The sequence below is a fragment of the Trematomus bernacchii genome, unplaced genomic scaffold (assembly GCF_902827165.1).
Source record: "Trematomus bernacchii unplaced genomic scaffold, fTreBer1.1, whole genome shotgun sequence".
Taxonomy (NCBI): domain Eukaryota; kingdom Metazoa; phylum Chordata; class Actinopteri; order Perciformes; family Nototheniidae; genus Trematomus; species Trematomus bernacchii.
In genome coordinates, this window is record NW_022987642.1 from 548,994 (window position 1) to 562,201 (window position 13,208).

General features: G+C 44.5%; 1 protein-coding gene across 1 annotated transcript in view; it reads left to right on the top strand.

Annotated features, from left to right (window-relative positions):
• The window catches only part of c5 (complement component 5), a 70,347-nt gene that overhangs the window by 35,707 nt on the left and 21,432 nt on the right, over window positions 1-13,208 (top strand). The window contains 8 exon segments of the mRNA XM_034133734.1: window positions 1,215-1,297; window positions 2,383-2,522; window positions 4,625-4,852; window positions 6,303-6,363; window positions 7,750-7,839; window positions 11,036-11,248; window positions 11,614-11,686; window positions 12,663-12,822. Coding sequence (XP_033989625.1) covers window positions 1,215-1,297; window positions 2,383-2,522; window positions 4,625-4,852; window positions 6,303-6,363; window positions 7,750-7,839; window positions 11,036-11,248; window positions 11,614-11,686; window positions 12,663-12,822 — 1,048 coding nt within the window.

Sequence of the window (13,208 nt, forward strand, 5' to 3'; positions counted from 1 at the left end):
GTCTGTGGTTTGTACTTGTTTAACTTTTGTCTAGTTTCTGAACAGATATGAGGAGCTGTGAGCTCTGAGTGCTAACAGCTAACGGCTGTGTTGTTTTTCTGGGGTCCTCTGAAGATCACGTCACGGCTCCGCCTACACTGCGTTACTATAGATACTACCCCAGTTCCTAAACTGTAATGGAAATGCGCCATAAAGTGAGCCAGTCCTAACGAGGCCCAGCCATACCGAGCGGGGCCGAGCGAGGCCGTGTAGTGGAAACGCGACATTAGTCAAATATGAAGAAGTGAAACTTTAAACATCCATGACTTAAACACTTTATCCAGGATCAAAGCCACATAGCTGCACCTGCAAGGTGAATACAGCTGGTAACAGAGAAAGTGTTTGAATGCGTACATTAACAGGTTTATGATATCACTGCCCCGTCTAAGACACGATCTGACTTTAATTACATTTGACTCAAGTGTTTCGTCAACTTAATGTGTTGCTTAAAATAATACTTCTGCATCCAGTATGTGACACTGTGAGTGTTGCACGGCCAGATACGGCTCAGCTGACTCAGATAAGGAAATATATGATACATTATGATGTGATATGATATGAATGATAATGGGACACATCGACGTCTGCACTCACAGTGCCGCGGACTGTACTTAATGTTACTCTGATCCGGTTACTTATGTTGTGGCAGATATTTAAGTAAGCTTTCTTAACGCTAATGTTATAATAGTCAGATTGCTCTGAAGATGGGAGGGGATATTGTATTAATGTTCACGTTCACACAGTCAGGTGATTTTTGCCGGCCGTCTTTCCTGCAACGGCAGTTTTTCTGTATTTCCTCTATCCTGTAATATGACTTGATAGCTTTAAACTCTGCACACTGAGCTCTGATTGGTCAGCAGGCAGTGAGCTCTGATTGGTCAGCAGGCGGTGCTTTCACTGAGTTGATCTCTTAGCCTGCAACCTAACCTCCTCCGGACCAGGTTTGCCGCTCAGCATCAGTTACCATGGAGATCTAGCCCGCTAAAAAGAGAACCAGCGTCGTAGGACCGGAAACCCCGAGTTTTCCCTGAAGTTCGCTAAGAGAACATCCGGCTTCGTAGTGCAGGCCTCTGGTCAGGGGCCGTGAACGTTTATTTTGACAGCGGTACATTATTGATCATTTCTGAATTGAATTACACGGAGATGAGGAATGTGCTGAATGTTTGTGTGTTCAGCTCGGGGCAGAAGTCGGCCATCAGGCCTCTCCCAGACTCTCTCACCACCTGGGACATCAGGGCCGTCGGCGTCTTCAGCAACGGTCCGTTTGTCCTTCAAATCCCTCCACTCAGAAATGTGTTCATGAAAATTCTCACTGGTCACCGGCTTGAGCTTCAACAAAAATCTGACTTTTTCTCAAAAATCTCAACATGTTGACTTTTCTCAAAAATCTCAAAAAACTGACTTTTTCTCAAAAATCTGATTTTTTCTCAAAAATCTGATTTTTTCTCAAAAATCTGATTTTTTCTCAAAAATCTGATTTTTTCTCCAAAATCTGACTTTTTCTCAAAAATCTGATTTTTTCTCCAAAATCTGATTTTTTCTCCAAAATCTGATTTTTTCTCAAAAATCTGACTTTTTCTAAAAATCATGACTCTTTTTTGACTTTTTCTCCAAAATCCCCAAATTCTGACTTTTTCTCAAAGTTCTGACTTTTTCTCAAAGTTCTGACTTTCTCAAAATTCTGACTTTTTCTCCAAAATTTGATTTTTTCTCCAAAATATGACTTTTTCTCAAAAATATGACTTTTTCTCAAAATCATGACTCTTTTTTGACTTTTTCTCCAAAATCCCCAAATTCTGACTTTTTCTCAAATTCTGACTTTTTCTCAAAATTCTGACTTTTTCTCAAAATTCTGACTTTTTCTCAAAAATGTCAAAAGTCTGACTTTTTCTCTAAGATCTCAAAAGTCTGACTTTTTCTCTATAATCTTAAAAGTCTGACTTTTTCTCTATAATCTTAAAAGTCTGACTTTTTCTCAAAAATCTGACTTTTTCTCAAAATCATGACCCTTTTTTTTTACTGTTTCTCCAAAATCCCCAAATTCTGACTTTTTCTCAAAATTCTGACTTTTCTCAAAATTCTGACTTTTTCTCAAAATTCTGACTTTTTCTCAAAATTCTGACTTTTTCTCAAAATTCTGACTTTTTCTCAAAAATTTCAAAAGTCTGACTTTTTCTCTAAAATCTCAAAATCATGCATTGTTTTTTGACTTTTTGACTTTTTCTCAAAATCTCAAAATGTTGACTTTTTCTAATCCCTCTCTCCGTGTGTGTGTGTGTGTGTGTGTGTGTGTGTGTGTGTGTGTGTGTGTGTGTGTGTGTGTGTGTGTGTGTGTGTGTGCAGGTGTGTGTGCAGCAGACCCGGTGCAGGTGTCTGTGGCCCTGCCTCTCAGTGTGGACGTCCCGCTGCCGTACCAGCTGGTGAGAGGAGAGCAGCTGGAGCTGAGGGGCTCCGTCTACAACCAGCAGCTGGACACCATCCAGGTAACAGAACTACATATCCCATGATCCTCTGCACACTACATATCCCATGATCCTCTGCTCACTGCTCACGAACTAGCACCTTCCGTACCTTGCTTTTCGCGCGCAGTCGGGCCAGGTTGAACAGCTTCCCATCTGACCGCGTGTGCAGGAAAACGCCGTCTTGCCGATGCCGAAGAGCATGGGCGCTAACACGCAGCCTTGACTCCACTGCGAACGCGAAGCTGTCTGAAGTAGATCCTTAAAAGAAAACCGTTGCTGACATGTCCTCGTGAAGCGATTTGACCAGCCCGAGCAGTGTCGGTGGGCAGCCCAGTCTATGCAAGATGGCGAACAGTCCTTCCCGACTCACCATGTGGAACGCCTTCGTCAGGTCGACACACGCCGTGTGCAGTGGTTTGTTTTGCTCTCTGCACTTTTCTTGCACATGGCGCACCGTGAAGACCATGTCTGTTGTTGATCGGCCACTTCGAAACCCGCTCTGTGACCTTGGGTACACGCGAGCGGCCAGGTTCTGGAGCCGCACTGTGACTCTGGGTACACGCGAGCAGCCAGGTTCTGGACCCGCACTGTGACTCTGGGTACACGCGAGCAGCCAGGTTCTGGAGCCGCACTGTGACTCTGGGTACACGCGAGCAGCCAGGTTCTGGAGCCGCACTGTGACTCTGGGTACACGCGAGCAGCCAGGTTCTGGAGCCGCACTGTGACTCTGGGTACACGCGAGCAGCCAGGTTCTGGAGCCGCACTGTGACTCTGGGTACACGCGAGCAGCCAGGTTCTGGAGCCGCACTGTGACTCTGGGTACACGCGAGCAGCCAGGTTCTGGAGCCGCACCAGCAGAATTCTGGAGAAGACCTTGCCAAGCACGCTCAGTAGCGAAATGCCACGGTAGTTGTTACAGTCGCCTTTGTCGCCTTTGTTCTTGTAAAGCAGGGGTGGGGAACCTCCGGCCCCCGGGCCGTATGCGGCCCGCGAGACCATTTGGTACGGCCCTCGAGGTCATTTATAAACACACGCAAAAAATAAAAAAATTAAAGAAATCTAGACCGCAAAATAATTAAAAAAGCGAGTGCCTGTTTTTCCTGGCCACGGTCAGGGTCCTTGAACACAACACGAGCCTAACGTGTCATCACGTGGTATATGTCTCGTCTGACGGGTGCAGTTCTGACGGAGAGCACCAGAACACCGCTCCGGGACTTCAGAAATGTCAGTACCCATAAGGAGCCGTACACATGGCGCAGTTTCTGCGTGGCTGTGTCTTTAGTTGAAAGCCCAGAGATCTGCTCATCTGTCACACTGATCATACAGTCAATCACTTTGTTGTTATTAGCATCTGGTTAGCTAGCTATGCTAACGAATATGCACGTGCATGCATGCGCGAGTCATGGAAAGATATCTGGATTAAGAGGTTCTTTTTCTTTGCACAGCATGAAAGAAAGGCGAAAAGAATGGGCTGTGATTTTAGTATTTTGAAGCAGAGGTCAATCATTTGTACGGCCCTCGGAGGATGCTGAAAAAATGGAAATGGCCCTTGAGAGGAAAAAGGTTCCCCACGCCTGCTGTAAAGCGTGATTATCTTGGCGTCCTTCATGTCCGATGGGAAAGCACGGCTTGCCAGCATTGACAGAGCAGCTTGTGCATGTGCGGCAGTAAGCAGCTGTCACATTTGAGGAGATCAGCCAGGACGCCGTCCGTGCCGCAGCTTTGCCCTTAGTACTGTGCTTCAGCGCGTTCACTAGCTCTACCATGGGTGGCAAGATGTCCAGCTCAGCATTGATGTCAAAGCTGGGTGTTGAGGCCAAAGCCACGTCGCTGATGCTCCTTGGTTTGCCATAGAGCTCTGAGTAGTGCTCAACCCATCGTGACATCTAACCACTACAGCACTACATATCCCATGATCCTCTGCACACTACATATCCCATGATCCTCTGCACACTACATATCCCATGATCCTCTGCTCGCTGCTAACCCTAACCACTACAGCACTCTCTCTCTCTCCCCAGTTCTGCTATCTCTCTCTCTTTATAACTCTCTCTCTCTCTCTCTCCCCAGTTCTGCTATCTCTCTCTCTTTATAACTCTCTCTCTCTCTCTCTCTCTCCCCAGTTCTGCGTGACGCTGACGGCCGGCCCGGCTCTCTGCCTGCAGGAGTCCCAGCCGGGGGTGGGGGGTCTGCACAGCACGGCCTGCACCTGGAGGCGCCTCTCAGCCGGGGGGGTGGGGAAGGTGGAGTTCACCCTGCTGGGGCTGGAGCCCGGAGAGCACACTCTGACCTTCACCCTGAAGACCAAGGGGGGCGGGAGGGACGTCCTGGAGAAGAAGCTGAGGGTGGTGGTACGATCCGAGGGAGGGGGGAGAAAAGTCTACCTGTAGAGAGCTAAAGAGTCCCCTATAGAGTGGTGCAGGAATGAGTCCTAAAACCAGGAAGTGAGTCAGCATTTCTCCACTTCCTGTTCCCTGGTCTCAGAGCCAATGGGATCTCTCCATAAGATTTAGGAAAGTATCTGAACTAAGGTCTGAGGTTGAGACACATTGAAGAGACGGATCACGTTTTGTTCTAGGACATTAAATCCATCAGCAGTGACCCCACTGGTGATTTCTGAAGAGTTTACGTGTCTGAAAAACGATGGTTGTTACCAAGTGGCTGAATAGGACTACAGAAGTCGTGGAGGACGTTGTACGTCATTACGCCGAACACGTTAACACTGCTCTAAGTTAGTTTCTGTTCTGCTTGAAAGCAAGTCCCTGCCTCCTGCTAACTGTTCAAACAAACGCTTCAACTCGTACCATTTAGAATCTGTGTGTTTGAATATGGATCTGAAGTTGGCGTGACGTTGAAGTCGTGCTGCTGGACTCGGCGGTAGTTCCTTTATAGCATCACGTTAGCATTTTGCTTCTGGCCATTAGATTTATGATTCGAACATTATAAAAGTAGTGTAGACATGTGGAGATTATCCGGCTGAACAAAACATGCATTTATCAAACAGGTTCGTTTCCACAGATCTTATTTTTACAATATTCCAGAATCCTAAATCCAGAATCCTGGAGAAATCCCGTTGTTTTTGTCGAGGGAACCAGCAGCTTACAAAGGGTCGAACTACTAAAATACGTCCTCACTGCACCGCTCTATGTGACTCTTATCACTTCCTGTCCCCTCTGGAGGTCAATGGGTTTCTGCATGTGGTTTTAGTTTTTGCCCTGAAATAAGTTGAAGAGATTCTTCTTCTTCTGCTTTGGGTTTACTGGCAGGCCGCAAACAACTTCACGGTGTATACTGCCACCCGAAGTCCCCGGCCGGAAGTCCCTGGAGTTGGGGAAGGCTTCAGTAGAAGCTGCTGGGACTCCCAGCAGCTTCTACTGAAGCCTTCCGAGTAAATCGCCAGAACGCCGACACCTCCTCATCTCCACCGCTCCCATGTTTTCTTTTGTGTTGCCATAAATTAGTCTCTCTCCGTTGGTGCGCTGGGCTAATGCTAATGCTAATAATGCTAATGCCAGCAAATAAAATGGCGGCTTCACAAAACTTTTCCGAGTTTTACGGGCGTGGTTTGCAATTCGCCCAGCCAATCAGAAATGGGAACCTTTTTCTCCCATGAAAGTACCTGCTCTCTAGCAGGGACTGAAAAGGGTGTGAAAAGGTTCTCGTGAACTAAGTTCTAGTTCCGTATTTTTTTGGTGTGAACGCTAAATTTCAAGAACTATCGGAACTATACTGGGAAAAGTACTCCGGTGTGAAAGCGCCTATTGAAAAGCAGGAAGCTCACCTTGATATTTATGTTTCCAGCCTGAAGGAATGAAGAAGGAGGTGTTTTCTGGAGGAAGGCTGGACCCCCAGGGACTCTATGGTACATTTACTGAACACACAGACACAGACACACACACACACACACACACACACACACACACACACACACACACACGCACGCACGCACACACGCACACACACACACACACTGTATAGAGTGGCGAAGTCACGCCCATCTACTTCCGCCCCATGGGACCTTATTTTGGAAAAATTATGCATTGAAGTCAATGGAGAGAGAAAACGTATCTTTGGATCCCGTTTGAATTGTGCCATGAATTACACATATGATGTTTGTCAATCTTAAAAAATCATTTCCATGTCAAAAAAGTCACAGTTTGTCGTAAAACTGTTGAAATATAAGACTATGAAAAATACGTAACTAGAAAGACTACAAATCCCAGAGTCGCGTAAGTGATGTCACAATTGTTTTCCTCCAGTAAGAGATAGCTAAGATCAGCGCCATATAGATATAATCTATCTATATGGCGCTGGCTAAGATAAGATAACTTTAACAAGATGCCTGTGTGCTTAGTACCAGGCTGTTATCATACCAGCAATGGGTCTTGCTCGTTCTTTCGCTTCCCATCTGATGAAAGGACCAGGAGTGTCTGGATCAAGCTAGCTAGTAGCTAGCACGTTAGTTAGCATTACAGCCTTGTCATTTTTATTAGCCTTAACATGAAGTAACATTAAGTAACCCAACATGTTAAACAGTAAGAGTAGTAGTCATATTTCGTGAACCCTTTGAAGAGTACTGTCACCGGTGTGATCATTCTATAATACACCATTTAAGCCCGGGGGAGAATTGCTAACGCTAACGTTAGCATCGGCGATCTTCTCTACTTCATGCTATCTGCACAAATGGTTGACATTAAACATTAAAACGACCAGGCAGTTCAGAGAGAATCAAAGGAAGGCAGGCAGGCAGCTTTGCATGACATTCTTCAGGACGTGTTTCATTGTGGTGATAGTGAGGGTGAGGGTCAGGGTGAGGGTCAGGGTGAGGGTCAGGGTGAGAGGGTGATAGTGAGGGTAGTCAATCGTTTTGTTGACAAGACAGTAGTGACGGCCATCTTGGTGACGTGTGTTGTTGACCAGAGATGTAGTTCATTGAGCGTTTCACACAAACAAATGTGTTACTTCACAGTTTTACGACACATTTTTATTTTTTTACTTGCAAAATTATCTTTTAAATTGACAAACATCATATGTGTAATTCGTGGCACAATTCAAACGGGATCGAAAGATAATCTTTCTCTCTCCATTGACTTCAATACATACTTTTTCCGAAATAAGGTCCCATGGAGGTCCACCGGAAGGGGAGGGACTTCGCCTCTCTATAGATGTTCAGACCCTTTCAGTGCCTCTTTGTGGTTGTTTTTTGTAGCTCTTGAGCGTCGGAGTCACTCCTCTCTGTGTTCTTCAGGTTCAGAGAAGAGAGTCGTGGAGCTGAGGAACAAACTTCCCACCAACATTGTTCCCAACACGGCTGTGGAGAGGATGATCACTATCAATGGTGAGGGTTCAGGTGGAGAGGAAGGAAGTAACGCCATTGTGTTCCTCTCTCATTAATGAGAGAGGGAGGCGTGTGGCGCAGTGGGTTGTGCGTTGGTGTTGGGACCAGGGGGGCACAGGTTCAAACCCCTCTGCAGTCAGCATGTCGTTGTGTCCCTGGGCAAGACACTTCACCCCAAAGTGCTCCTGTGGGGATTGCCCACAGTGTTGAGTATGTAAGTCGCTTTGGATAAAAGCGTCTAACAAGTGACATGTCATAATAATAATAATGACTGCCTTTCCTTTATAGAAACCGAGGGTCAATTCATTACCAAGCCAGCAGATATTGCAAATCATTTTAATGATTATTTTACAAATAAGTAGACAAGCTGAGGAATGCCATGGGTGCAGTCGAGGACACAGTGTCACATCACATCATTAAAGATCGTATCATGAGGGGAAAGCAGTGCATGTTTGAATTCCACAATGTTACAGTGACACGAACTTTTATAAAAAATGTGACTCAATGGCTTGGATATGTATTTGGCCGTCATTTTGAGCAGTTTACCATCCAAATTGTTAATGTATGTAAAAGCATATTTTCAACATACATTAACAATTTGGATGGTAAACTGCTCAAAATGACGGCCAAATACATATCCAAGCCATTGAGTCACATTTTTTATAAAAGTCTAGAGCAAGGCGTGTGCCCCGAGATCTGGAAGGAAGCCAAGGTTATCCCATTACCCAAGGAGAAAAGAAAGACCTTTGCTGGTTCCAATAGTCGACCTATAAGTCTCCTCCCAGTGTTAAGTCAATTCATAGAAAAAATAGTATACACCCAAATTCAATACTACTTTGCAAGTAACAATCTGACAAGGAACTACCAACATGCCTATAGAGATGGTCACTCTACAAGTACAGCACTTGCACAAATGACCGACGACTGGTTCAAGAGCACGGATGATAGGAGGCTTGTAGGAGCTGTCATGTTAGACTTTAGCGCAGCTTCCGATGTGATCGATCACAGTCTGCTGCTGAACAAACTCAAATGCTATGGCTTTGGTTCTGTTGCTATGTGTTGGATGGAGAGCTACCTGACGAGGAGAAGGCAGCGAGGCTTTTTCAATGGGAGCTTTTCTGAAAGTAAGGCGTTGCAGTGTGGGGTCCCACAGGGGAGCTCGCTTGGGCCTTTGTTGTATTCTATATTCACAAATGGCCTTCCTTACGTATTAAAGAAGTCCAGTGTAATAATGTATGCTGATGATTCCACAATGTACAGTACAGCATCAACATGCAGTGAGTTACACTATCTACTTCAAATAGAGATGAAAGCCATAGCAGACTGGGTCAACAATAGCAGACTGCTACTCAACATTGCAAAAACAACAGCTATGGTGTTCGGATCCAGACACATGTTAAGCAGCAATCCTCAGTTGAGCCTGACTCGGGCTGCTCAGCCAGTGGAACAGGTAAAGAGACTAAGTTGCTTGGCATTGTTCTTGATTCTGGTTTACAGTGGACAAAGCAAATAGACAGTATCGTAACTAAAATGGGAAGGAGCATAGCTGTGACGAGAAAATGTACAAAGTATGTAACACCAACCACTTTGAAACAAGTCATTCAGTCTCTGGTTTTGTCACATCTTGAGTACTGTCTGGTCATATGGTCATCAGCAGCAAAAACACACATACAGAAATTACAAATAGCTCAAAACAAGGCTGCCAGACTCGCTCTCCAATGTTCGAAGCGCACTCATATTGGAGTTATGTATAGAAACCTATCATGGCTTCCAGTTGAGAAACGTCTGCAATCTCATGTTATCACTTTTCAAATTTTTTTCCAATTTAGCAAAAAAACACTGTATTTTTATGATCAAACAGTTTACTCAAGAGACGAGCACGACCATAGGACTAGACAAGCTACATCAGGCCATCTCCGGGCACCTAAACCCAGGACACATCTTCTGGAACCTTCTGTGACTTATAGAGCTATAAAGGAACTCATTGCCAAACCACCTCGCTGACATCGAGTCCAGAGCCTCTTTCAACAAGAGATTGAAGGGCCATCTACTAATGAGCATGTGCCCTGTGAACTGTGAACCCTAGTTTAATGTGATCTCATGCTTGGTGCTGGTGGGTGTCTTGTGCACTCACCCTTGGCTGAGATTGATATTGAAAGTGGATGAGATTGTTGATGATGTTGGAAATTGTTGATGATATTGGTGATGTTGTTGATGATGTCAGGAGTTATGTCTTGAATGTTGTTGTATTATTGTTGTATTATTGTTGTATTGTTTTAAGTGCCCCAGGAAGAGTAGCTTTTGTCAAGAGCAAAAGCTACTGGGGATCCTAAATAAACATAAACTGCCTCACATTCATCTTAATTTATACACTGTTAGAAAACTGAGTTTACTTTCAAAATGTAGGCTTTTTTCTCAAAATCTCGACATTTTCTCAACATTTTGACTTTTTCTCCAAAATCTCCAAATGTTGACTTTTTCTCAAAATGTTGACTTTTTCTCAAAATGTTGACTTTTTCTCAAAATTCTGACTTTTTCTCAAAATTCTGACTTTTTCTCAAAATTCTGACTTTTTCTCAAAATTCTGACTTTTTCTCAAAATTCTGACTTTTTCTCAAAAATTCTGACCTTTTCTCAAAATGTTGACTTTTTCTCAAAATCGCAAAATTCTGACTTTTCTCAAAATTCTGACTTTTTCTCAAAATTCTGACTTTTTCTCAAAATCTCAAAAATATGACTTTTTCTGAATACTTAAAAATGTTAATAATCACTGTCTTGAGCTTCAATCTCAGGATCCATGTATCTGTGATCCTCTCCAGAATGGAAGTAGTCATCACATACAGAGCATCAACTAGTTCCTGAACAGTGTCCTTCACATGCTGATATCCAAGAGAGGGAGTTACACAGTCACAAGATGGAGGGATAGAAAGCAGTATTCAATGTTTACTTCAGATTAGCTCCACGTCAGAAATGAGTATGCTTGTCACATGTCTATCTCCATAGAGGCTGAATCATCATGTTCATCACATAGCTATCATATGCCTCAAACAGTCCTGATGCTCTTCTAGGTAATCACACATCCTGTCATGTTCACAGCTACAGTTTAGCATGCTACTCTCATGTTGGAAGAGGACATTCAGGATTTCCAAACATTAAGAGATTAAAAGAAAGTACTGTCTCACCTATTGTCCCCCAGGTGAGGTCCTGGGGGACTTCCTGTCGGTGATGCACTCCCCCCAGGGCCTGCGCCAGCTGATCAACCTGCCGGCGGGCTCAGGTGAGATGGAGGCGGGGGGGCTGCTGCTGCGGTCTCAGTTGTATCTTTACCTGGAGAGCAGCCGGCGCTGGGAGGCGCTGGGAGGAGACATCGAGAAGAGCTCTGCGGACCTGAGGAGGACCATCACAGAGGGTGAGCCGAACACATATTCACTTTTTTAAAGAATACAAAAATAAACAGAATTCTGTTTAGAATTTTAGGCTTTTTATTTATTTTTCAGAATTCTGCATTTTTTTCCAAAAAAGACTTTTTTTTTTCAAAATTATTCTCAGAACATTTGTTCTGAATTTTTTTAAGAGATGTTACTTTTTTAATATTCTCAAAATTCGGTTTTGACTTTTTTTTAAGAATTCTGACTTTCTTTCAGAATTTAGTGTTATTTTGTTCTGACGTGTGTGTGTGTGTGTGTGTGTGTGTGTGTGTGTGTGTGTGTGTGTGTGTGTGTGTGTGTGTGTGTGTGTGTGTGTGTGTGTGTGTGTGTGTGTGTGTGTGTTTAGGTCTGGTTGCAATCAGTTCATTCAGAGGAGACTCGAGCTACAGCATGTGGGTTAAGAGAGAACCCAGCACCTGGTGAGAACACACACATTCAAACCTCTTCATCACCCAGCTTCAGATCATTGTTTATACACACACACACACACACACACACACACGTCTCTTCTACATCACCATGTGTCCCCTCTTCCTCATGTCTCTTCTTCATCAACATGTGTCCCCTCTTCTTCACGTCTCTTCTACATCAACATGTGTCCCCTCTTCTTCACGTCTCTTCTACATCACCATGTGTCCCCTCTTCTTCATGTCTCTTCTTCATCAACATGTGTCCCCTCTTCTTCATGTCTCTTCTTCATCAACATGTGTCCCCTCTTCTTCATGTCTCTTCTTCATCAACATGTGTCCCCTCTTCTTCATGTCTCTTCTTCATCAACATGTGTCCCCTCTTCTTCATGTCTCTTCTACATCAACATGTGTCCCCTCTTCTTCATGTCTCTTCTACATCAACATGTGTCCCCTCTTCTTCATGTCTCTTCTACATCAACATGTGTCCCCTCTTCTTCATGTCTCTTCTACATCAACATGTGTCCCCTCTTCTTCATGTCTCTTCTACATCAACATGTGTCCCCTCTTCTTCATGTCTCTTCTTCATCAACATGTCCCCCCTCTTCTTCATGTCTCTTCTACATCAACATGTGTCCCCTCTTCTTCATGTCTCTTCTACATCAACATGTGTCCCCTCTTCTTCATGTCTCTTCTACATCAACATGTGTCCCCTCTTCTTCATGTCTCTTCTTCATCAACATGTGTCCCCTCTTCTTCATGTCTCTTCTACATCAACATGTGTCCCCTCTTCTTCACGTCTCTTCTACATCAACATGTGTCCCCTCTTCTTCATGTCTCTTCTACATCAACATGTGTCCCCTCTTCTTCATGTCTCTTCTACATCAACATGTGTCCCCTCTTCTTCATGTCTCTTCTACATCAACATGTGTCCCCTCTTCTTCATGTCTCTTCTACATCAACATGTGTTAATGCTTCGTGTCTTTAGGCTGACGGCCCTGGTGGTGCGGACCCTCTCTCTGGTGGACCCCGTGGTGTCTGTGGACCACCAGAAGCTCTCAGAGTCCGTTTCCTGGCTGATCCGAGACCAGCAGCAGCAGGACGGATCCTTCAGAGACCCGTCCTCCGTCAGACCCAACAGAGTCATGGTCAGAACCATATGTTATACTGTCAGACCCAACAGAGTCATGGTCAGAACCATATGATATACTGTCAGACCCAACAGAGTCATGGTCAGAACCATATGATATACTGTCAGACCCAACAGAGTCATGGTCAGAACCATATGTTATACTGTCAGACCCAACAGAGTCATGGTCAGAACCATATATTATACTGTCAGACCCAACAGAGTCATGGTCAGAACCATATTATACTGTCAGACCCAACAGAGTCATGGTCAGAACCATATGATATACTGTCAGACCCAACAGAGTCATGGTCAGAACCATATGTTATACTGTCAGACCCAACAGAGTCATGGTCAGAACCATATATTATACTGTCAGACCCAACAGAGTCATGGTCAGAACCA